This window comes from Chiloscyllium plagiosum, unplaced genomic scaffold (assembly GCF_037043375.1).
Source record: "Chiloscyllium plagiosum isolate Xiang-an unplaced genomic scaffold, Cpla_swu_hap1 HiC_scaffold_13, whole genome shotgun sequence".
NCBI classification, from domain to species: Eukaryota; Metazoa; Chordata; class Chondrichthyes; order Orectolobiformes; family Hemiscylliidae; genus Chiloscyllium; species Chiloscyllium plagiosum.
Window position 1 is genome coordinate 31,402,528 of NW_028270151.1, and position 24,519 is coordinate 31,427,046.

The 24,519-nt window shown below is 38.6% G+C and overlaps 1 protein-coding gene across 1 annotated transcript in view; it reads right to left on the bottom strand.

Moving 5' to 3' along the window:
• Positions 1-720: 720 nt before the first annotated feature.
• Positions 721-24,519, bottom strand: part of LOC122556060 (anosmin-1) — a 154,128-nt gene continuing 130,329 nt past the window's right edge. The window contains exons 9-14 of the mRNA XM_043702467.2: positions 23,531-23,686; positions 20,985-21,079; positions 9,404-9,575; positions 7,517-7,755; positions 4,716-4,858; positions 721-4,338 (exon numbers count right to left, since the gene is read on the bottom strand). Of these exons, the coding sequence (XP_043558402.1) occupies positions 4,718-4,858; positions 7,517-7,755; positions 9,404-9,575; positions 20,985-21,079; positions 23,531-23,686 (803 nt within the window). The 3' untranslated portion in view covers positions 721-4,338; positions 4,716-4,717. The remainder of the gene's footprint in view (positions 4,339-4,715; positions 4,859-7,516; positions 7,756-9,403; positions 9,576-20,984; positions 21,080-23,530; positions 23,687-24,519) is intronic.

Genomic DNA, 24,519 nt, shown 5'->3' on the forward strand with positions numbered 1-24,519 from the left:
ATTGCAGAGGAGATAGCTTCCGTGGAATAGAAACAGAAGTAGGAACAGAAATAGACCATCGGCCTCTTTGAGTCTGTTTTGGCATTCAATATGATCATGGGTGATCATCCAACTCAGTACCCTGTTTCTGTTTCTTCCCCGTGTAATTTGATTGCTTTAGCTGTTAGACCTCCAGCAAACTTTTTATTGACTGCCAACTATGGGACCAGGACTATGGCAGTTAATCAAATATTCTAGTCTACTAAGAGGTCCACATAATTAATCTTAAACACACAAATAGAAACATAATGCAGGGGTATACACATCACTGTTATACTTTGTTTACAGCATAGATCACTTGAATAATAATGAAGCTTTGCCTTAAATAAAACTTATCAGGAGATGGCCTTCTCACTCGCAGCCTCAATTGAGTATGGACATTGTGGAGATTGCAATAATACAGTAAACTTCTGGTATTTCAGGTATATAATTTTTGCCAGTTTATCAAGAGTGCCAGTTAAAAGAGTTTATTTTATAACTATCTCATTCATAAAAACATTAAATGTTTTGGCTTCAACTATTTTTTGTGGCAGAGATTTCCATAGGCTCACCATTGTCTGAAGAAGTTTCTTCTCATCTCAGTGCAAAATGTTCTCTCCCATATACTTAGAATTACTATTTTGATGATATTGATTGTCAGCTATAGTATATTTCATGTCTACCAGTATGATTACACACATATCTATACACAATCTTTATTTTTATGTTTTACATCAGATCTTAAAGGATAATTATTCAGGGAGGTAAATGCTTAAGCGTTACAGGAAGTTCCGTTATTGTTAACATTTTATTAAAATTGTTGCTGAAGAAGGATGAAAGTCAATGTTAGGTACAAATCTAATGAAATGACCGAGCAAAACACTGATGCATAAAATGAGACTTTGTAGCTAATTAGTCAAATAACTAATTAGCTGATTAACTTAAGGTTGACTTAGGCAGAAAAGATTTACATGTTAAGATGTGCAAGTTTATGAACCCAATGTAGCACAAAAACAAAATATTAATGCTGAAGATCTGAAATTTAAAAAAATGGAAATTCTCATATAGACAGTAATCTCTGTGGAGAGAAAAAATAAATTATCGTTTCATTGCTTGCTTGACCTGCTGACTATTTCCAGCATTTTTCTGTTTTATTCCAAAATAATGTTGAGGGTTGCACAATGGATCCAATTTCCATGTTCCTCCTCATAAAGAGAAACAGAGTTCTCAGATCCTCTTCTGGCACAGAGGACGTGTCCTTTTCCTCTTGACTGAGAGATCTGGGTTTGAAACCCACATGCTCCAAAGTTATGTACAGTAATAGCATTGCTGAAGAGGTTGATTAGAAAAATAGGTTCCTAAAAAAAAATCTCTGAACAAGCTGATTAGGAAAAATGGGTAAACAGGGTTCTCCATCTCTGAAAACAGCAGTTACTCCAGGGAGTTGGAGAATTCCTGCAGAAATTCAATCTCATTTTCCATTTGGAACAAATATTTAGTGTACTATAATTTAAAGATACAGTGTATTTATCTGGAGGAACTCCTGCTGCTTAAAGTCAGGCCTGCTCCATTTTATAACTGTGCCCAAGTGAAGGTATCATTATTATATTACAACAGTGCACAGATATACGTATTTGGCTATATAAAGCTTTAGGGTGTCTGGAGATCATGAAAGGCACCACATAAATGTAAGACTTTTTTCTTAAATATACATGAGGTTTTGAGAAAGCTGCTGCTCCATTTGTGATCCATGGTGTGCCAAGATGGGCAGCACGGTGGCACAGTGGTTAGCACGGCTGCCTCACAGTGCCAGAGACCCGGGTTCAATTCCCGCCTCAGGCGACTGTCTGTGTGGAGTTTGCACGTTCTCCCTGTGTCTGCGTGGGTTTCCTCCGGGTGCTCCGCTTTCCTCCCACAGTCCAAAGATGTGCAGGTAAGGTGAATTGGCCATGCTAAATTGCCCGTAGTGTTAGGTAAGGAGTAAATGTAGGGGTATGGGTGGGTTGCGCTTCGGTGGGTCGGTGTGGACTTGTTGGGCCGAAGGGCCTGTTTCCACACGGTAATGTAATCTAAAAAAAAGGTCCAAATCTCCAGCCTGGAAACAAATGGGATTTTGGACATCCATTCTTTAAAAATCCCACTGAAGTTGAAGGCAAATTTCTCTGTACCTTTGGTGTCTTTTTTCCTGCTCTGATTTATGCTTTCCTTACACTTTATGTCAGTATTTTTTCTTTCTGCACTAACTGAAGCCAATGGGAATCCTCTCAGGTGACAGGAGCCTGGAGAGGGAAACCGAGGTTAAGAATCATACTGCCTAATAGGTGATTCTTACCCTGCTATTGGCATCCCCACTCTTGTATCTGAAGAGAGAAGTGAAATTGTTGGACTCTGGTGCAATACTGGTGATACTTCACTTCCAAAAGGTAGGTGTGCAGGCATAATTCTGAGATGGAAATGTTTGATAAAACCTTGGGTTAGCAAATTATTTAAAAACATTCCAGTCAGGTTGTGCTCTACATGGTACTGTCACTTGTAAGCCTTACCTATGACATCTGCTTTTCTGTAACCACAACTACTAGTCTTTGGTTTGGACATTTATCAATTTTTTACTCATTCCATGAAGTGTGTTTCCATAAATCATATTGAATTCTCTTTTAGTGCAGATTGTAATTAGTAGTTTTCTGCTTGTCTTTAGATTGTTTTCAATGTTAAGGAAAGCAAGATTGCCACAAGCCTGTTTCCTCAATTATAAGAATCCAGGAATTTCTGGAAAGTTAACTATAAATGTAAGATATGTATTGAAGAACTAGTAAAATATGAAAGCAGGCAACACAGACAAATCAAAAGTTAGCATTGGCTGTTTACATCAAGATACTATTAACAATTTATTTTGTCATATCAATCTGATAATGGCATGCACACTTGCCTTCTTGGGGTATACTCAGCTGAGAGATACATGCAGAGTGGTGGAACAACATCTAAATGGATCTTGCAGCGAAGTTTTGAAACATGCAGGGTTAGTCTGAGATTTGACTGAAGCACCTTGCAGCTATATTCCAATGTTGATCAATGGAAATTATGTTGTGATGAGGCATAAAAAGGTAATCCTTGATAGCAGCTCGAGCAGAGGGGAGGAGTTATACTTGCAAGGCTTCATGTATCACCATCAGCCACAAAACTAGGTGTGAAATATTGAGCTACTTCCTCCCGTTTTGAGACTTACCTACTCCCCAGTATTGATGTGGATACAAAAGTGAGAATGACCTCTGTTAGGGGTTCATATCAGAACACTGATTTTCCAACATGCTCTTGAAGTGAGGTTCAACGCAAGCTGAATTGAATCTGGTGTTGTAATTCCTTTCAAAAAAAGGTTCCAACTTGTACACAGACAAAATATGTAATAATAATTCTTAGTGCGTTATTGATGTTACAAGTTTCTGATCATTTGTTTTCCTCTATAAATGTGACTAAAACACACTAAACAAAGCATGGATGGATAATCAAATACCTGTAGAATATTATGATTCCAGTTCTGCTGTGGTATTGGAAATGTCACATACAAACTACAACTAGTCAGTGTATAATATAATGTTGGATTAATATGTAATATGTTTTATTGAAATTCAGACAGAAATTGCAATTTCCCCTCCCAGTGCCTTCCTGTGCTTAATTACTCAATTGATTTCATTTCCTAAGGGAGGGAGAGTGTGACATAATGCAAAAGGAAAACAGGCTTATGATCGATATTAGTTAACAGAAAAGAGGATGTAAAAGAATTTCCAAATATTTATTATCGTCACTTGTAAGCCTTACCTATGACATCTGCTCTTCTGTAACCACAACTACTAGTCTTTGAGACTGAATTTTCCTTTGGTTTGGACATTTATCAATTTTTTACTCATGCCATGAAGTGTGTTTCCATAAATCATATTGAATTCTTTTTTAGCGCAGATTGCAATTAGTAGTTTTCTGCTTGTCTTTAGATTGTTTTCAATGTTAAGGAAAGCAAGATTGCCACAAGCCTGTTTCCTCAATTATAAGAATCCAGGAATTTCTGAAGATTTAACTATAAATGTAAGATTGTATTGAAGAACTAGTAAAATATGAAACAATTATGCATTTCAATAACATAAAGACAAATCAAACTGGCAGAGGCAGGAAATCCAGAAAGCTCAATCTTCCAAGTCGTCATATAAATAGCCCAGTTGTTAGAACATGAACAGCTTTGGTTACTGTGATGATAATTCCAAGATTTGTTTAAATTCCATTCTCGCTGTGACCATCTTGACACCAGATTCGACTGATTGTTCTAGTTAGCACCTGCAGTAGTTCAAAAATAAAGTAAACTCAGCATATAAAAGTAGCATGTTGAGTTATACTTGCTGCTGCAATGAAACAAAACAGGAATTGACTGTCAAACATCAATCCCCACAACGAAACTGCACAGAAAGCCTTTGATCAGTTCAGGTAAAACTAAATAAATTTTCAAAGACATTAAGAGGAGCGAAGTGGCTGGACAATGTTTTCAGGCTGAGTTATATACACAAGATGACCAACAACCCCTGAAATGAAGTATTTCCACACATCTTTGAGAAAATATGGAAACAGATGATTTTGGCAGCACAATATCTGTGACACTTGATGATGTTCATTACAAGAATACAACATACTGAATTGATTGGAATGATATGACAAACCTTTATGAGACTGTAATATAAACCTGTGGAGTCTGAAATGTTTTGACAGTTGCTGGGCCTTTGCCTGTTGTAGACAGTACTTGAACTTGAATCAGATAAGTTGTCAGAGGCTTAAGATTGAGGATCGTAATAAAGGGCTGATCCTGTAATTATACAAGATTAGATCACAACTGAGCAATTGCATAGGTATCAGAAGAGGAATAATCTGTAATCAAGCCAAATGGATCAACTGGTTTACACATAAAACTTTCATGACTTGAGTGTGATTCCATCTTTCTTCCTGATGTGTTAAAAGTCTTTTGTAGTACATATTTCCAACACTAGAGCTTGCTATTACAACAGAAAACCTGAGTACAGACGCAAGTTAATTAAGAATGTTCCAGCATTGTAAACTCATTGAATCAGTCTCTGCTTTACTTTGATTCTGGCTGGATTTACTGTATATTGATAAGAATCAATTGGGCAATACAGTGAAAATGTAATGAATCAAATTCAGATAATCTGAAACACTGGTTATGGCAAATTTGTCAACCACTTCTGCTGGCATAACAGGAAATGCGGAAGAAAAATGCATGTGATAAACTAAAGTTCCTAATGGTAACTCTGGATTAGGCAATCTTGTACTTGCCTGGCATGTGATCACACCAATCAAACGGAGATGACTTAGTTTACACTAGAACATAAACAAATCACAGACAAACCTGCAGCAATGGCTGCAAAATGATCTTGCCCACATTCTGAATGAATATGCACCAAACCAGATTGCTCTTTCATGTTTAAAAGTAAAGACGTTTTGTCAGATAAAAACTGCATTTTTTTTAATGTAGTGTGTGTTTTAGGCAAATTGGAATACATGGGGCCTTCTTCAGCTGTGGTAAAGCTTCACTTAACAGAAATTCGTGGGCACAGGTTAATGTGATTTTAATGCAATTGCACTTCTTTAATGCCTCATTACCAAATTAAGATAACCACTGCTTCTGTTTGTGATGCAGGTAGAGAGGTATCAGCCTTAAGGGCTATTTACAAATCACACCAATGGACAGGAAGTTTGGATCTGTAGAGCCATTGGAACCAACACTATGCAAGTTGAAGGCTTTCTAAGTGGGGTATATAGTCTCACTTTTAGTGAGTTTGCATAACACCCATTCTGGGAAAGGCACCTGCATGGTTGTGGCATGTGTGCCAGAATCTTTCCAACTAGCCAGACTGTGACATCAAATAGCCTTGATTGGTTGATTTGGAGCATAATTTACAAAGTTGGGCTGTGCAGGTCCATTCCGTGCATTCAACGACACTCACCACAGGGTATTTGTTCAGCTGAGAAACAGATTGGCACCCAACTTGCAGGAAATGTGATTTATACTAACATCTGTTCCAGAAACTCTTCTGGAAGGACTGTGGAATTTTGGTTCATCCACATTTAGAAAGTGTTCTGGTGATCAGCAAAAAGTTACTTTAAACCTGTGCCCTCTAGTTTTGGACTCCCTTACCTTGTTAAAAATACTTGGCTATTCACCCTATCCATGCCCTTCATGATTTTATAAACCTCTATAAGATCATCCCTCAGCTGCAAGGAAATAGCCCCAGATCTATCCAGCCTTTCTCTATCTAGCTCCAACCATGGCAACTTCCTTGTAAATCTTTTCTGAACCCTTTCATGTTTCACAACATTTTTCTTATCACAGGGAAGCCAGAATTGAACTCACTATTCCAAATTTGGCCTAACTTTGAGCTGCCTCAAATTTTCTTTTAAAGAAGCAGCAAACTATGCTTAAACCATTGCACGTTGCAATGCAACCCCTGCCCTGAAGATTCTCTGTGTAAGGACATTTATCCCAACTACTCTCCTCATTCTCTGACAACATTAAATTAATGACCTTTTCGTCACTGCCTTCCTAACCAGAGAAATTAATCTTTCCTTATTCATTCTATTAAGACTGTTATAATTTAAACAAGAACCCTCCTAGTTATCCTTGTTCAGTGGAAATAAACCTAGAATTTAAAATTCTTTCATAGCTATAGTTTCACAACTGCAATTACCTGGATGATTATTCGGTATACTTTCCATGGTTTTCTTTTTACAATGGGGTCAAGGTTCACTGAATGAATCGTTAAGAATGTTAGATATAATAAAGTAAGATGTTGGAATTTGTTGTCAAAGCAAATCCCATAGATAATCTAACTGCCACACTAGAAACTGGTATTAAATTTGTGAATTTTTACAGTTTTAGGACCAAATTAGAAAGTTCAGCAGAAATGTGTGATCTCTGCTCAGTTACTTTGATCTTATAGTGGCTGTAATGCCAGTTCTTAAAAGACTGCTGGAGGCCAGCACAGGAAAGGGAACCAAACTATTTGATTTGGATTTTACCTACTTTAATGCAGATCTAGGAAAAGCGTTGCTATGCCTGCTCCACACCAAAAACCCTGACCCTAGCTTACCCCATCTCACCCCACTCCACCAGGGCTTGCATATGGCCCAGAACTGTTTCATTGCCAGATGAATTGGAGTTAATGTAATGGATGTCCAATGGGTGTTCACAGCTCCCAGAGAATAATGAATAAGGCACATGTTTGACTGAGTCTTGGGCTGATATCTTTGGCTGCATGCTCTCTCAATTCACATTGACTTTGGGGGTAAGACCATTTTTGAAGTGTTTACCTGTATGCCATAAGCAACATTTTGGAAAATAAAATCTATTATTGATAAACAACTTGTACCACAAGTAGATACAGAAGTTGAACGCATTTTTTCCCTCCATCACAATTTACATGAACACAGCATGATTTTCTTAACTTACTGGTGGCAACACTTGAGTTTGGAAAGTTACCACGTCTGGTATGACAACCGGTCTGTTAACAGTGGAAATTTCTGTCCAGTTGAATTGGTACCCAGTGATTAATTGATGAGGTTGATTCTGTGAAACCTGCCAGTGAAACTCTACACTTACAGAACCATTTTCAGAAACAAAGGCAGCAGTTAGTTTCTCTGCTTTCAACATGACCTTTTCAGAAGTTTGACTGGACATCTGGCGAAGCCCTGGTATCAAGACAGAAAAGAGAATTGTACCATTTACTTCCATGCTCATCTCAATGTAAAAATATTTATACACATTTTTCTACATTGATCTTAACATTACTTACACAATCTTCAACAGTATACCAAAATAAATGTTTATTTAAAGAATAAGAATCCATAAAAATGAACTGAAGCTTATCAGAAACATACCTATACAATGCCATTATGGATAAACAGTCTCAATTGAATCTCCACATGATGACATTCAGACAGGGCTATCCCTTGTTCCCCTCTAATGAATTAATTTACTTAGAGTATGACAACTCTGCATATAATTCTATCAATCTTGAGTTCTGTCATCAGCAGCACAGAATGCACATGGGTTGACAATTTTGATGTGGTTTATGTTTGTTGGCAAGGCCTTGAAGGCTCCGTAGGCAAAAATGTAGAGTCCTTGTAAAGATTGAAACTGTTTGAATAGTTCCAACTGACAAAATGCATCATCAATCTTAACATGAATAATCAAACATTGGGTGAAACAAATGATCCTATTAGAAGAGTAAATGAGAGTAATTTCAGATTTTGGTCAATCATCCCATACACTGACTCCATTCAATATCAGATATGGACTGTGACATTATCCCCGATATTTGGTGAATTACTAATGGAAACACAAAGGAAATCAAAATTTCTACAAATGGAAGAATCTGATTTTGAAATGGAATAAAAGAATAATCTGGGGTATTGAACAGCTCCGCTTTGCGCTGAAATGTGTGATAATATATTCACCTTGAAGCTCTTACGTCACCTCTTACTGATTTACCAATCACCTATCGTGCATTTGGATACGACCACAACCAACATTGCTTGAGAGTATTCTCTGAGTAACAATTTGATAGGTTGTGAAGTTGGCCAAGAGTAGTTTCCCATGTTTCCATTTGTCCTGTGGTTTGTCCTATTCTCTTTGCCTCTCCTTAGAGTTTATATAGCTGGCTACTTTTGATAGGAGTCAGCATGCAATCATAGCATTAAGTTGCCCTATAACAGTATGGGTCAGATCAAGTTTTGTATTTGCAACATTAGAAAATGTGTGCACCAAGATGAAAGTGGAGTGATTCAGATTACTGATTGTATTCTGCTCTGGGTCTGGTAACACTGTGAATCGGTTCCACTTTAGAGAGGTGGTTCTTTGAGAATTGGTTAAACCAGACAGAACCTGGTTATTTTCTTGTCACAGTGCTTGAGTATATTAATTCACCTTGTTGCAGCGCAGAAAGCAAATGTACTGTCCCTGGGATGGTTGAAATTTAAATAGACATAAAATCTGTCTGGCGTTATTAATACTGTGTAATACTCACAATAGATTTTCCTCTCCACGCTACACCCTAGTTATCCAATGGGCTAAAAAACAGGAAAGTGTGCCACGGTATCTCTGTTTTAAACTGTATGTGTGGAATTAAGCTGCTGTAACAGTTTGAATTTAGATTCTGCATAAAATGGTACATTAACTCGCCTAAGATTTTTTACAGTGGAAGGTTGATGCTCGAAGTTGAAATCTGCTACATGCAGTGGATAAAGAATGAAGATTAAACAAACTATTTCACCAAAACATTTAGACAAAAAAATGCCTCACAACTATCATGGTGCACAATCTTTTCACCCCACTCACCATTACGTGCACAAAGCAGACGTTTCAGAACTTTGACTTTAATTGAATTGCTGCAGTGAGGAGTTGTAACATAGGTCACAGCTTGTCTTGTCTGCCCCTGGAGAACGATGGGTTCCACAGTCACCTTATACTCACAAGCAAATAAAAGACCAGTGATAACGAAGTGTGTGCCCTGCAGGGTGTAAATAAGTTGCAAGGTGAAGACTAATGCTTTGTTTTCCTAGTTATATTGAACAATGGGCACAAAGAGAAGCAATGAATAAAGCTGAACCATGTCTAATCAATAACACAGGAAATGTAAAAGAAAGCAGTCCTTGCTCTGGCTACATTGTTAAGTTTCTCATACATGAATTGTTAGTTTCAATAATTTTAAACACATAGATGATCTCAACTACAGGTTACACTGACATTTAGCTTTCTCGGAAAAGAACCAAGTTTGTGCGTTTAACATCTGCATCAAGCAAGGCGCCAAATGATAAAACAACTTGTATTATGAAATTTGGAGATGAAAGATAAGTTGAGTCTAAAGGACTTCCAAAATCTAAAAATGCAAAGCTGTTATAATCGACTTTAATTTATCTAAAAGTTACATTGTTTTTCTTTCCAACAAATAAACTGCAAAGAATGTATGTGTTCAAAACTTTTTCAGTAACAATTTCTTACTGAAATTGCCATTACTTTAAATTATTTTAAAATGTGTTTTAGACATCAAATCAAAGTAGTTGGACTCAAACCACAAGTTTATAAAGTTCATACTATTAAAAATGTCTTCAGATTAGCTTTTATTCTAACCAATTTGACCTGGTTTCAGATTCAGATAGAAAAATACTTCAAAGTGAAAAGCAGTCTTTTTTTGAAGGGATTAGGAAAACAATTATCGATTTGTAGCTGGACCACAGGGCAGTTCGAGTTTTTGAGTTCAGGGGAAGGTATCAGTGGCAGAAGGGTCCAACATAAATCAGAAAAATGACCTGCAGCATCTCCCTTTCTCTTTGCCAGTGACCAATGTAAATGAAGCACCTTCCAACCAATCCTCCTACTGAATAAAGCATGTTGCTGGAGATGGTAAGGGAAGAGAGCGAGCTAAACATATTGGGTGGGAAAAGAATGGAAACCCAGTAGAAATCTGAACATTCCTGAAATGGTCACCATTAACATATAAATATAGAAAATGGAAGCAGGACGGGTTATTTGGTTTGTCAAGCCTGCTGCACCATTTACTATAATCCAACTCAGTACCCTGCTCCTGCTTTCTTCCTATACCCTTTGATTCCTTTAGCTTTCAGGACCATAGCTAACTCTTCCTTGAAACATTCCATGTTTTGACCACAGCTACTTTCTACTTGCAGAGAATTCCACAAATTCACTAATCTTTCTCCTCATCTCAGGACTAAATGCATTCCTTGTAGCCTTACTATAACCCTTGGTTCTGGACTCCCTAGCCATCAGAAACATCCTTCCTGCATTTATCCGTCTGGTCCTGTTAGAATTTTATAAGATTCTATGAGTTTACCACCTCCTCCCAATATTCTTCTAAACTCCGGTGAATATAAACCAAATCGATCCAGTCTCACTTCATACATCAGTCCTGCCATTCCCAGGAATCAGGGAGCCTTGATTGCACTCCCTCCATAGTCAAAACATCTTTCCTCAACTAAACAGACCAAAACTGCACAGAAAACTCCAGACATCTTGACCCACAAATTTAATTGAACTTTTTGAGGAAGTGGCAGAGGGATGATAGATGAGGGTAGGGCAGTGGATGTAGTTTACATGGGCTTTGCTAAAGCATTTGATAAAAAGGACCCTCATGGTAGACTGGTCCAGAAGATTAAATCACATGGGATCCATTGAAAACTGCTTTTTTGGATATTGGTCATAGAAGAAACATGATATTTGTGGAGGGTTGTTGTCTGTGACCAGTTGTGTTCCAAAAGAATCACTGCTGGATCTTGTGTTTGTAATATATATAAATGATTTGGGGATGGAAATGTAGTTGGTCCGATTAGTAAGCTTAGGAGAAATTGAGGATTGCAGGTGTTGGAGATCAGAGTCAAAAAGTGTGGCGCTGGAAAAGCACAAGTCAGGCTGCCTGATCTGATTAGTAAGTTTGCAGATGACACAAAAATTGGTGGAGCTGTGGATACTGAGGAAGGTTTCAAAGTTTATAGCAGGATATAGATCAGTTGGAAAGTTAGATGGAGAAATGAGTTTACAGACAAGTGTGAGGTGATATATTTTGGGAACTCAAATCGAAGAGACAAGTCTGGATGCAGGTTTGCTCGCTGACCTGGAAGGTTCATTTTCAGATGTTTTGTTACCATGCTAAGTAACAGCTTCAGTAAGCCTCCAGACGAAGCACTGCTGATGATTCTTGCTTTCTATTTATATGTTTGGGTTTCTTTGGGTTGGTGATGTCATTTCCTGCAGTGATGTCATTTCCTGTTCTTTTTCCCAGGGGGTGATAAATCGGGTCCAAGTCAATGTGTTTGTTGATATAGTTCTGGTTGGAATGTCATGCATCTAGGAATTCTCGTGCGTGTTTCTGTTTGGCTTGTCCTAGGATGGATGCGTTGTCCCAGTTGAAGTGGTGTCCTTCCTCATCTGTATGTAAGGATATTAGTGAGAGAGGGTCATGTTGTTTTGTGGCTAGTAGATGTTCATGTATCCTGGAGAATTCCTAGAAGCATAGCATTCCAACTGGAACTCTATCAACAAACACATTGACTTGGACCCGATTTACCACCCCCTGAGACAAAGAACAGGAAAGGACATCACCATGGGCCATGACATCACCACAGGAAATGACATCACTGCAGGAAATGACACTACCAACCCAAAGAAACCCAAAATATAAATAGAAAGCAGGAATCATCAGCAATGTTTCATCCGGAGGCTCACTGAAGATGTTACCCAGTATGGTGACAAAACGTCTGAAAATGAACCTTCCAGCTCAGCAAAGCAAACCTACATTCAGGACCTCAACCTGAGCTACAAATCTTCTCAAAACTCACTAAGAAAAAAGTATACAGTAAATGGCAGGACCCTTGGGAGCACTGATATATGGCAGGATCTTGGGGTGCAACTCCATAGCTCCTTGAAATTGGCAACACAAATGGATAAGGTGGTAAAGAAGGCATAAGGTATGCTTGCCTTAATTGGTCAGGGTACTCAGTATAAAATTTGACAAGTCATGTTGCAACTGCATCAGACTTTAGTTAGGTTTCATTTGGAATTTTGTGCGTGGTTCTAGTTGCCACATGAAAGGAAGGATGTGAGACTTCTAACAGGGTGAAAAAGAGGTTTAGCAGAATGTTGCCTGGCTTAGAATGTATTAGCTAAAAGGAGAGATTGGATTGTTTTTGCTGGAATGTCAAAGGCTGAGAGGGTGACCTAATAAATGTACAGGTATATGAAATTGAGAGACATGGATAGGGTGGATAGTATTTTCCCAGGGTGGAAATTTCAACTACAAAGAGGCATACGTTTAGAATGAGAGGGGGAGAGTTTAAAGGAAATATGCAAGGAAAGTTTTTTTCTAAACACAGAGGGTGTTAAGTGCCTGGAATGCACTACCAGGGGAGGCAGTAGAAGCAGATACCTTAGTAAGGTTTAAGAGGCATTTAGACAAATACATGGACAGGCAGGGAATAGAGGGGTATGGACCATGTTCAGTCAGATGGAATTAGTCTAGAATGGCATCATGGTCTGTTCCTGTGCTGTGCTGTTCTATTATGAATAGTTGGGGTCCAAGTACTGATCCTTTAGGTAATTTTTACTGAAGTGCATTCTTACTTTGCTAATCTCATATTGGCTTTCCCAAGATTCTTAATGAATCACATACATTAAAATGATATATAAGCCGAAGTTCTGCACTTTTAACTTCACACAATAAGTTTCTTTTATCGATTGTGCATGTTGTGATTGTCACATCGGCAATGACAATTAGAACTATCAACATTTTCCTTCATCACTGATCAATTTTCTGGCCCTCAAAATCTACTAGACCACTTACACTAACGTTGTTCCCTATTCTCAGGATTGTTCCAACTGATAATATCTAACATTGACCTTGTCATAAACTGCAGTGTGTGCTTATTTCAATAACTACTGGTGCTCCATTCAGCAACTCCCTTATGAAATGGAAGTGATGTGAATTAAAAGTTCAGCTTTTTTAAAAAAAAACAAGAATGGCTGAAAAATGCTTTTGCAGGTCAGGGAGAAGAAAGCAAGTAGCTGAAAGTTTGGTATGATGAGTTGACTGCCAATGGATAGACTCCCTTTAACTTGGGGCAGAGTTTGAAACATGTCTTCAATAAATACTGACGAGTTAGATGAGGGTGCTGAATATATCTTCATGGTACCTTACAGCATGGAAATAGACAATTCAGTCCAATTAGTCTACACCGACCATGTTCCCAAATTAAACTAGTTCTACTTACCTTAATTTGGCCCATATCCCTCCAAACCTTTCCTATTCATTTACTTATCAAAATATCTTTTAAATACTCCATCTGCACTTGCATCTGCCACTTCCTCTGGCAGAGAAAGTGAGGGCTGCAGATGCTGGAGATCAGAGCTGAAAATGCCTGAAGAAGGGCTTATGCCCGAAACGTCGATTCTCCTGTTCCTTGGATGCTGCCTGACCTGCTGCGCTTTTCCAGCAACACATTTTCAGCACTTCCTCTGGCAGTTCATTTCACACATGAACTACTCTATGTGTTAAAAAAAGTTACCCCATATAGCCTTTTAAAATCTTCTCTCACTTTAAAAATATGTCGCCCCACTCTGGAGAAAAGACCCTTGTTATTCACCTTGTATGTGTTTATCATGATTTTGTAAAGAGCTGAAAAATGTGTTGCTGGAAAAGCGCAGCAAAAAGATGATTTTATAAACCTCTATAAAGGTCAGCTCTCAAATTTCTCTGCTCCAATGAAAAAAAACCCAGCCTATTTTTATAACCTTCCATTCCCAGCAACATCCTGGTAAATCTTTTCTCAACCCTCTCCACCTTCCCATAACAAAGCGACCAGAAATACACACAATACTCCAGAAGTGGCCTCACCAAAGTCCTGCACAATCTCAACATGATGTCCCAACTCCTATACTCAAAGGTCTGAGCAATGAAGGCAATTGTTTTGCAGGGTCATGGCAAGATGAAGTCATTGCGGTGTTTTTTAAATAAGTGTTTCTTGTGGGGCTAAATCTTAAGTTCTTTTGGCTAAGTGTCCATTTCATCAAGTTTTTTTGGAAGGATTCTCACCCGACAGGGTGGCTCACTGTATCTTTTCTTTCACTTACAGAATGTGGGCATTGTTGGCTGGCCAACATTTTACTGTCTGTCCCTAGTTGCCCTTGAGAAGGTGATGGTGAGCTACCTTCTTGGACTGCTGTAGGTGAACCTACAATGCTGTTAGTTGCAGGATTTTGACTCAATCTTGTCCAACTTGCCTCATTAACTACCTAACCACATCTATGGCATGCCCCTCATCAGATTCTAATCCCACCTTACCATGGACTGTTCTCATTCACAAATGAGGCAGGTGATGGCCTAGTGGTATTATTGCCAGACCAGGAAACTCAGCTAATGCTCTAGGGACCCAGGTTCAAATCCCACCATGGCAGATAATGGAATTTGAATTAAATGTTTTTAAAAAATCAGGAATTAAGGATCTGGTGGCCATGAAACTACTGTCAATTGTCAGAAAAACCCATCAGGTTCACTAATGAAAACCTGCCATCATCTGGTCTGTCTACACATGACTCCAAACCCATAGCAAGATGATGGACTCTCAACTGCCCTCTGAAATGGTTTAGTAAGCCACTCATTTCAGGAGCAGCTAGGGACAGGCAATAAATGCTGACCAGCCAACGATGCCCAAGTCCCATGAATGAATTAAAAAAAACACAAATTACCAACAACCCTGGTAGCAGCACCATCTTCAGAAGGTTAATGTGCACCTGGACAGGCACTTTGTCTACTGAGCTGCCCAGCACCACTTGTGACAGATGTAGCAGACAACTAAAGCTTGGCATCCCGCTTTGTGGGCAAAAGCAAGGGGGTCCCATTTGATAAATTGGTGCAGAGGTGGGATGTCCTTCTCTCAAAAGGATGTCAATGGAGGTCATGACACCAAACCATGCCAGCGTAGTCTGAGGTTGTCACCCAGGTCAGTGCAGTCTCTGCTGTCTGGAGGAATGCCCAGCAATGTAAGTGGGTCAATGTCCTTCTGCATTCTTCTCGTGTAAGTACCACCATCTTCTCTTCAATACCTCACACTCACTCAATTTTTGGAACTGTATCAACCTCTCACCAAGGCACATGATCTACCACTCTCACAACTGCCTGCAATATTTGCCAACTGACTCTCACTCACTTCAAACACTGACACCTTCTTGTACTGCCTATTCACTTGCATGTGACCCCCACCCCACCATTTGCACCAAAACATCTGTTCTACCATTTTCCATTTGCCTTAATACTTGTCTCTCCTTCCAGGAGGGAAAAGCAGTCCACAGTAGGCAGGAAAGAGTCAAGAGGGGTGGTGAACTGCCCTGACAGTCAGCTTGTCACCCCTTAACTGAGAGCATCCTGACTTTGACAGTTCCAAGCAGCTAACTAACTGGAGGTCTGCCCTTGGCTTACTGTGCCAGAACCCACGACTGAAAGCTACCTCTGTTGACTTGACTCTCTGGCATCTCTGGCTGAGAAGGCAAAGCATAAAAGCAGAGAAAAGGCAAGGCATTAAGGCAATCCATGCCAGTATGCTGTGGGCATCCAGATAGGCTCAAAGTGAATGAGCACTATAACAGCCAAGAGCCCAGATATGCAGTCTGGTCCAGATGATGATTTGGCTGTGTAACCTGAGTGCACAGTGCCCTTGCCACAGTATTGCAATGGTAGTTGCCATTATTTCCTGAGGTGCAGCATTGAAGTGCAGAAGTATACTTTAAGTAGATTGGAGACATGCCAAAAGAATGACTACAGGCTGGCAAACATCAGATGCCAATGCCCGTGGAAGTGCGATGCACCTGGCCATGGGTCATTCTCCGAGATATTCTTGCCTTGTGTCCAACATTGAGGTTCTTTGGAGCAATGAACTGAAGTGGCCAGGTCCATGCTCTAACTTCCATCTGAACAGTTCAATATATCTACTTTGCTCTGTGGATTAGATATATTAGTGAGGTGTGATGTGTAGTTAATACGGTTATCAATGAGCAACAATCCTCCTCAATAGGCAGCACATACCCTCCTCATAAGAATCTTGCCTTGACATCCAGCAATTGTATAAAAGATGCAGTGAGTTGCTCCTGATGTCAAAATAGACCTCGCTGGACCTCTCGTGTGAATCTGCCACATTTTTGATCACAGCCCACATTGTCTAGGCCCTTACAGGATTCTACTCAATGTTTTCCTTATCTCAGCAGACTGTTAATATTATTTAGAAGCTCGATGGGACCAATAACATACATGCTACCTCCTCAACCTCAAAAACAATATAGCAGTTTGCCTGTATATGTGGCTGAAGAATACAATTGGAAAAAGTGGCATTTTTCACTTAACATTGAAGCCAGTGACCTGCATTACTAAATAATTTACTTCACCAGATCGCTAACTCCTCTGTCAGCATGAGAATGATTGATGCTTATCCCATGTTTGTTAAATCGTGTTGTATGATAGGTTTCAACGAACAGGCAGCTCATCTGTACTTTATTATAAACAGATGCCAACTTCAAACATATTATATGAGTAACATTACTGCCTGCAGTTTCATTGTAAATCATGAAAAAGCCAATGCTTTTGATAAATATCCAACCAGGAACTACCCCTACACAACGTTCAAAACACTGCAAAGCAAAATTAACTACTATTTTTCTAAAAATTCTGGTGTTTCCCACATTTCTGCCAATAAATTATGAGAACCCTCATAATTCAAGGGACTTTTTTCCCTTGATGCAATCTGTCAAATAGATTGACATTTAATGATACTTGTCTTCAGAAGAAATATTACACCTTGATTCATAGGCAAAACATTCAGGGGAAAAGAAAGAGAAGGTCAACTAGATGAGACAAATAGGGATTGATTGAAGTCCAACTAAACATTTGTACTGGAATTTATTGAAGGGTCAGTCACAATACTCTACATGGGAAAACCACAACTAAAATAGATTTTACTTCGTCTATTTCTACATTGGCTGAAGATGCTTTGTAAAGTAAAAGTTAAAAAGCACACAACATCAGGTTAGAGTCCAACTGGTTTATCTGGAAGCACTAGTTTTCGAAGCGTTGCTTCTCCATCACCTGAAGAAGTGCTTCCAAATAAACCTGTTGGACTATAACCTGATGTTGTGTGATTTTTAACTTCATCCACCTCAGTCCAATACTGGCTCCTCCAAATCATGCGTAAAGTAACTTTTAGTTAAAGTGCTGAAAGAAAATTATACTCATTATCACAAGTGTATTCACAACTTTCACAATTCATATGCAAGCAAGTCACGGAGTCAGAGAGTCATACAGCGCTGAAAGACCCTTAGGCCCATCAAATATGCACTGACAGTAACTATCACTAAAGACACGCCAATTCCAATTGCCTGCATTTGTCCCATTTCCTTGAATGTTATGATATTTCAAGTGCTCATCCAAATATATTTTAAAGGTAGTAAAATTTCTAGTCTCCACTACCTTCCCAGACTCCCACCATCCTCTGAGTGAAAAAGTTTTTTTCTCCTGGCCCTTATCCTAAAACTATGGCCCCTTGCGATTAACCCCTCAACCGAAGGGAACAGCTGCTCCCGACTCACCCTATCCATAACCCTCATAATCTTATTCACCTCAGTCATGTTTCCCCTACAGCTTTCTCTGCTATAAAGAAAACAATACAATCCTATCTAGCTTCTGCTTATAGCTCAATTGCTCCATCCTGGTGAACCTCCTCTGTACCTCCTCTAGTGCTAACACAATCCTTCCTGCAGTGAGGTGACCAAACTGCACATAGTGCTCCATCTGAGGCCTAACTAATGTTCTGTATGACTCCAAAAATGCCTCTTCGCTCTTATATTCTATGCCATGACTGATGAAAGCAAGTGTCCCACATGCCTTCTTAACTATCCTATTCATATGCTTTGACGATTTCAAGGATCTGTGAATAATTACTCCAAGATCCTTCTGTTCCTATAGGCTATCCAGTGTCCTGCCATTCATTAAACACTCCCTCATCTTATTTCTTCTTCCAAACTGCATCACCTCACATTTATTAGGGTTAAATACCATCTGCCCCTGGTCTGTCCAATTGACCAACTATCTATATCTTCCTGTATCGTACAACCATCTCTTCACTATTAACCACTCTATCAATCTTGATGTCATTTCCAAACTTGCTTCATATTCCCATCTATTTAACAAACAATAAGGGTCCCAGTACCGATCCTTGTATTACATTGCCGGACACCAGGCTCCAGTCACTCAAACAGCCTTCTACTATTACCCTTTGTATTATGACCTCAGTTTCTGATCCATCACACCAAGTTTTCATGAATTTCATGTGCTTTAAATTTCTCAGTCAGTCTCTCATGTCAAAAACTTTGCTAAAATCCATATAAACTACATCAACTGAACTTCCCTCAACCACACACTTGATCAAATTTTTGAAACATTCTAACAAATTTGTTAGACGTGATCTCCCTGCTGACTATCTCTAATTAACCCAGGCCTTTCCAAGTAGATATTAATTCTCTCCTTCAGAATTCTCACCAATAGTTCCCCTACTACTGTTGTGAGACTCACAGGTCTGAAATATTCTGGTTCATGTCTACCATCCTTCTTGAAAAGTGGAACCACATCAACCACCCTCCACTATGAACAGAACCAGTGAGCTATATAACAATGCCGTGTGCACTCTTCTCAGCAAAAACAAAAAGCACTAATTCACAAAACTCCTGTTGAGAAAACAAATGGCTCTTTGGACAATCCATAAAAGCTTCAATTAGATCATTAAGGTATCAATAACTGAAGCTTTAAATACTTCACACCTATTAACTTGGTTCAAATAAACTCAGACATTAACAAAAACGACCGAAGAAATAACAACGTATTAGAAATCTTGAAACTGTCAATCAAGCAAAATTAACAATTCACTTCACTTGTGAAAAAGATGCATTGTTGAGCTAATGTTTTTATTGTTCTGAACTCTCAGTCAAGCCTGTGTAATGGGGAGAAATGGAAATCAAAATGGCATAAATCCAGATCCTGAACTATTCTAGCCTCAGTTTTATTTAGCAGGCAACATGTCAGTGAACATTGACTAAAGGAATCAAAGGACATTATTATTTAGTATATTGGCCAAAGTCATGCTGTATGTTTCAGAAATTCTTTCAGTAGTGTTAGGAGAAGGGGTAAATGTAGGGGAATGGGTCTGGGTGGGTTGCGCTTCGGTGGGTCGGTGTGGACTTGTTGGGCTGAAGGGCCTGTTTCCACACTGTAAGTAATCTAATCTAATCAAATGCAGTACTCTGTCCAGATAGAACATTTTTATAAATTACATTCACATTGTTTCTCTCTTCACAAATGATGGACAGAATCTTTCATGCTTGAAAGGCATCAGGACTAGAGGTGGAAGTGAACAATTATTCAGGATATGGTGCATGAGAATCTCATCATCTCTAGACTTTGCCCAAATTAAGTTCTGGGTGGGAAAGCCCAAGATCCATCGACATAAACTGCTAAATTAACTTAAGGACCTTATCCCACCTGATCTACAATTATTTCAGCACTGGGGTATGTGGGGTGAGAAAGAGCTAGCCTATCAGTCTGGTGAACCAGTGAAAGTAGGTTATTAGTTTGTGTGTGTGTGTGTGTGTGTTGGAGGTGGAGTTGGCGTTCAACCTTCATTCATCTGTACACATTCAAGGGATCCTACTTGGGGCAGGTCAGTGGCCACCAAGCACCAGCCCATCTGCCCATCTGACCACTCCTTTGCCATTCTCCCAGTGGCCTCCACACTGCAAACAACACTTGACTTTCATGTTGTTCCTCCATCCTGACAGTCCACGACAGTGTTGTATCAGCAGTAGCCACGGTCTCTGTTGTGCTACTATCAGGTTCTGCAGCTGCTGACCTCTGACTGCAGCTGTCTGATTGCTAGAAGATCCAACAGACATTCGTATTTTAATAGGCTGTGGATTCCCTATTCTGAACTTTCCACTTCTGTACTTAGTCTTAAAGTGGGAAAGTACTTCCCATTATGTTTTCAAAATTTCCTGTTGTAATCATAAATGAATGTTTTGTTTTCTCTGGTACAAAATAAACATGTTTAAATCAATGTAAAATACATAATTAAGCCAATCAGAAACTACATAAGACACAAGATTCATTTTGAAATGTTATTTGGTTCTAAAAATGTTTTTGTAACAAATGAAGTATGTGGAGATTGATGTTGCAAATCTAACTCATTTAATATGAAGTTAAGTACTGATGAGACAATGTGGTTTTAATAAGAACATTTATTTGAATAAATATATTTTTTAAAAATGTCATACAATCTGTTTTTACATTACTTAGAATCTAAGCAGATTCATTTCTAACCTTTACAGTTGCATGTCGCTGTATTTGTGAATTGTTCTTGGCACAGGATTCTGGTACCCATGTTAATAGGTAGAGATTGTGATCCTTAAGACTTTCTGGTGGAACAAAGGAAAAATAATTACATTACAGACACATCGTTGCAAATATTTACAACCAGCTTGTTCTGTTCTTTTTAATGTGGTCTCAGGTGGTTACCAGAATAGGATGATAAATAGCTTACACAGCTAATTGCACACAGCACTCTGTTCACCAACTAGTATATTGAGCTGTTCGTGCTGACATGCAATACGACCTACTTCACTTTCCACCTGATCTGTTTATGTAAGGGAACACTTTTGTCCATTGGCATTAAAATAATTCAAATAACAAGTTTTTAAAAAATGCACAGTAAATTTTTTTAAAAGTGTGGCTTCACACAAGGGCAAACCTCAAGGAATGCGATTCTACCTGGGTGGCCTCACCACCTTTTTCTTTAAATGAACTGTCAAGAATTAAACTGCCAATCTGAATGTTGACATTCCTTACCACATCTGCACTGATGCACTCTGGAAGCCACACTGCACTGAAACAAAAGAGGAAGCATGAAACATTATTCATTTCAAACCCTCTTTTGATATTAAAACTGATTCCTGTGGTAATATCACTTTAGAGTCCAATTCACTAAAATGAGCTAAGAGTGTACACAAACTGGCAGGATTTTTAACCTCTTGACACTGCAGAAGAACATTATAACATTTGTTAATTTGATTTTCATGAATTTGAAGGCAAACAAGATTCCCAATGGTAAATACCCATCTTCAGCAACTATTGCCTATGTTTCATTCCTGATTCAGGATAGCAGTTTATCCTAAAATTCCAAACTAAATCTTTTAGCTATACAGGTGAATTTTACAAATCGGTAATCAGATGTGGAGGTACCTGTAATGGACTAATTGAAGTGCAACTTGGGGATTTAGAAACTGAATAATTGCAAATTGGATAGGATGCATTGACTTTTGCAGGTGAAAATTACCCATGTATGCTCCACCACATGACCTGATTCACAGGCACAGCAAATGCAAAATTATTACTCTTTTTGTGGTTTATGGTACCAGAGTTTATCATATTCAATCTGCATGGCAGGGAAGATCGTAAGTTAACTGCAGACCTCAGGTTAAAAAAAAGTTTAAAAAAATATTTTGGTATTGCTGTTTCACTTCTTGAATAGAATACCACCAAGAATCAGGATGTGATTGGGACCAGATGGAGAATTGTGTGCTACTCAGTGATAAAATTGAAAACCTTGGCTATGATCCATCTAACATACTGAAAACAAAACACAGTAAAAGAACGTGTCGATCAGGTTAGACTATCAAATTGAATTTATTGTGATTTTGTAATGTTTTACACATTGACCTGGAAGTTTGGTTGGTTCAATAAACTAATATACACACCAAAAGCACCACCAATTATCTTTGTTAGGTGGATTCTACATGGAGAATTATTATTGAATAACCAAAAACAACACACCAGACAATTTCAACAATGGCACTAACTTGATTACTTCTGGTTCAAAAATTGTGCTGCCCTTGAATCCCCAATACAACCATATTACACTTGGAGATCCCTGCCTGATCTGCAAAGCACTTGCCTTACATTATACAGACTTTTCACAGCCCTGACATTGTGTCCTCAACAGTGAACAAAAAAACTTTCCTCTAACCTGGGAAATTTCAGTCCGTCATTCACATTTCCTGCACTATAACTGAACATAAAAAAATATTTTGAATGAAATATCATCTTATGAAATGAAGTTTAAAGATTATCAGAGATTGAAACCCAACAGCAAGCAACATGTCCTCAAATCCCCAATCTCTGAGATCATCACCCAGCCCCAGAAAGACAGATATTTTCCAAAAGGCAGTCAGCAGAAGCCATTTGGAATTGTTATTGTGCTAAGCATAGCTACAAATTAAGTGGAAAGACACAGCATAGATAAATTAAACAGTATGAATTCCAGATCTATCAATTTATTGTATAATTCCACCATTGGCATTATTATGAATTTGCAGCACCACTCAGAATCCTCTGTCCTAATCTATAACATTATTTAGGTAGAACTTTATAAAATCTCTGCTCCTGTCTCGCTAATAGTTGTAAAGCACAACACGAGAAAAATGGGATGGCAGATCCAGTAGGTAGACGATTGATTATAGAGCCATGTGATTAGAAGGTCAAATTTTAACATTAGGACTTTTTGAAAATGATTCACAATTACCAAGTGTAGGAATGCGATGGGACTCTAACATATCTATATATCTTTGTACAAAACTAAACTACCTCTCAGCTATAAAACGTCTGAGATCATGGCTGCTTTGTTTCATAAATTTAGATGCAACTATTTATTAAATTCCAATTAAAGTGAATATTACTATCTGTTTCTAATGTTTCACATATAAAATAGAAAAACAAACTGAGTTAAGTTATATTCAAACAAATACAATTTCTGCTTCCGAGGACTAGATTACACAAATACATTACAGTGAAAACTTTGTTGACTATCATACCTTCTTTTGCTTTCTTCCAATGTACTTTAACTTGTAACTGGTTACCATGGAAATAGGGGACTGCTGCCTCCAGACTTTGAATGTCAAATATCTCATCAAGAGGTGGAAGCTCATTGGACACCGCATCTGAAGCACTACCATGATTTGTTTGGATGTCTAGATAAAGGAACACTAATCAAAAGCAAATTCTTCCCATTCTCCTCTCCCAAACATTGATTTGTGCAGGCATTTGAAATATTTAAATAAAATGTTGCAACTGTTAGAAAATGGCTTGCATTTCAAGCATTGTTCAGAGTTATTTTAAACATCATCTCTCCCCATCCCCCACACAGCATATTTACAGGACTCCCAGACATAAACGTTTGACCCGTATAATAGATCAGAAAACATGACACAGTTCAAAATCTCTTTGTACTTTCTTGGCCAAATTCCCCTTTCTTGGGTTCACCCTCCATACCTCACACTTAAACCAGATGTTTCAGATTCAAAACCTTCTCATACTTCAGTTGCTGAATGCTGCAACAATTACAGGTCACTGATGTGATTACATATTCATCAAGTCCAAAATGTTTACACTACAATTATATATTCTGGCTCTGCCAAGTTAAAGATTAGGTAATAGGACATAAGCTGTTTGCTTCAAACCAATAAAGGTGTTGTGAACCTGTGTTTTATAAATATCTGTATATATCTATGAAGAGATGTGGAATTGGTCAAGTTCACTTTCAGTCACTCAGTAACTAAAACAGCTATTATTGGCAGGCATGAAATATATCAGGAAGGAAGAGGGGTGGTTTTGTGGTCCCAAACTTTGTAGCATTTTGTGACCCTGTGGAGTACTACTGCACTACCCAGTGGAAAAACATGTATTTCTGTCCATAAGTTAGTATGCGAGTGAGATTCTGGTAGACAGGCAGAAGGCTGGAAGAACACAGCAAGGCAGGCCGCATCAGGAGGTGGAGAAGTTGATGTTTCGGGTGTAGCCCTTC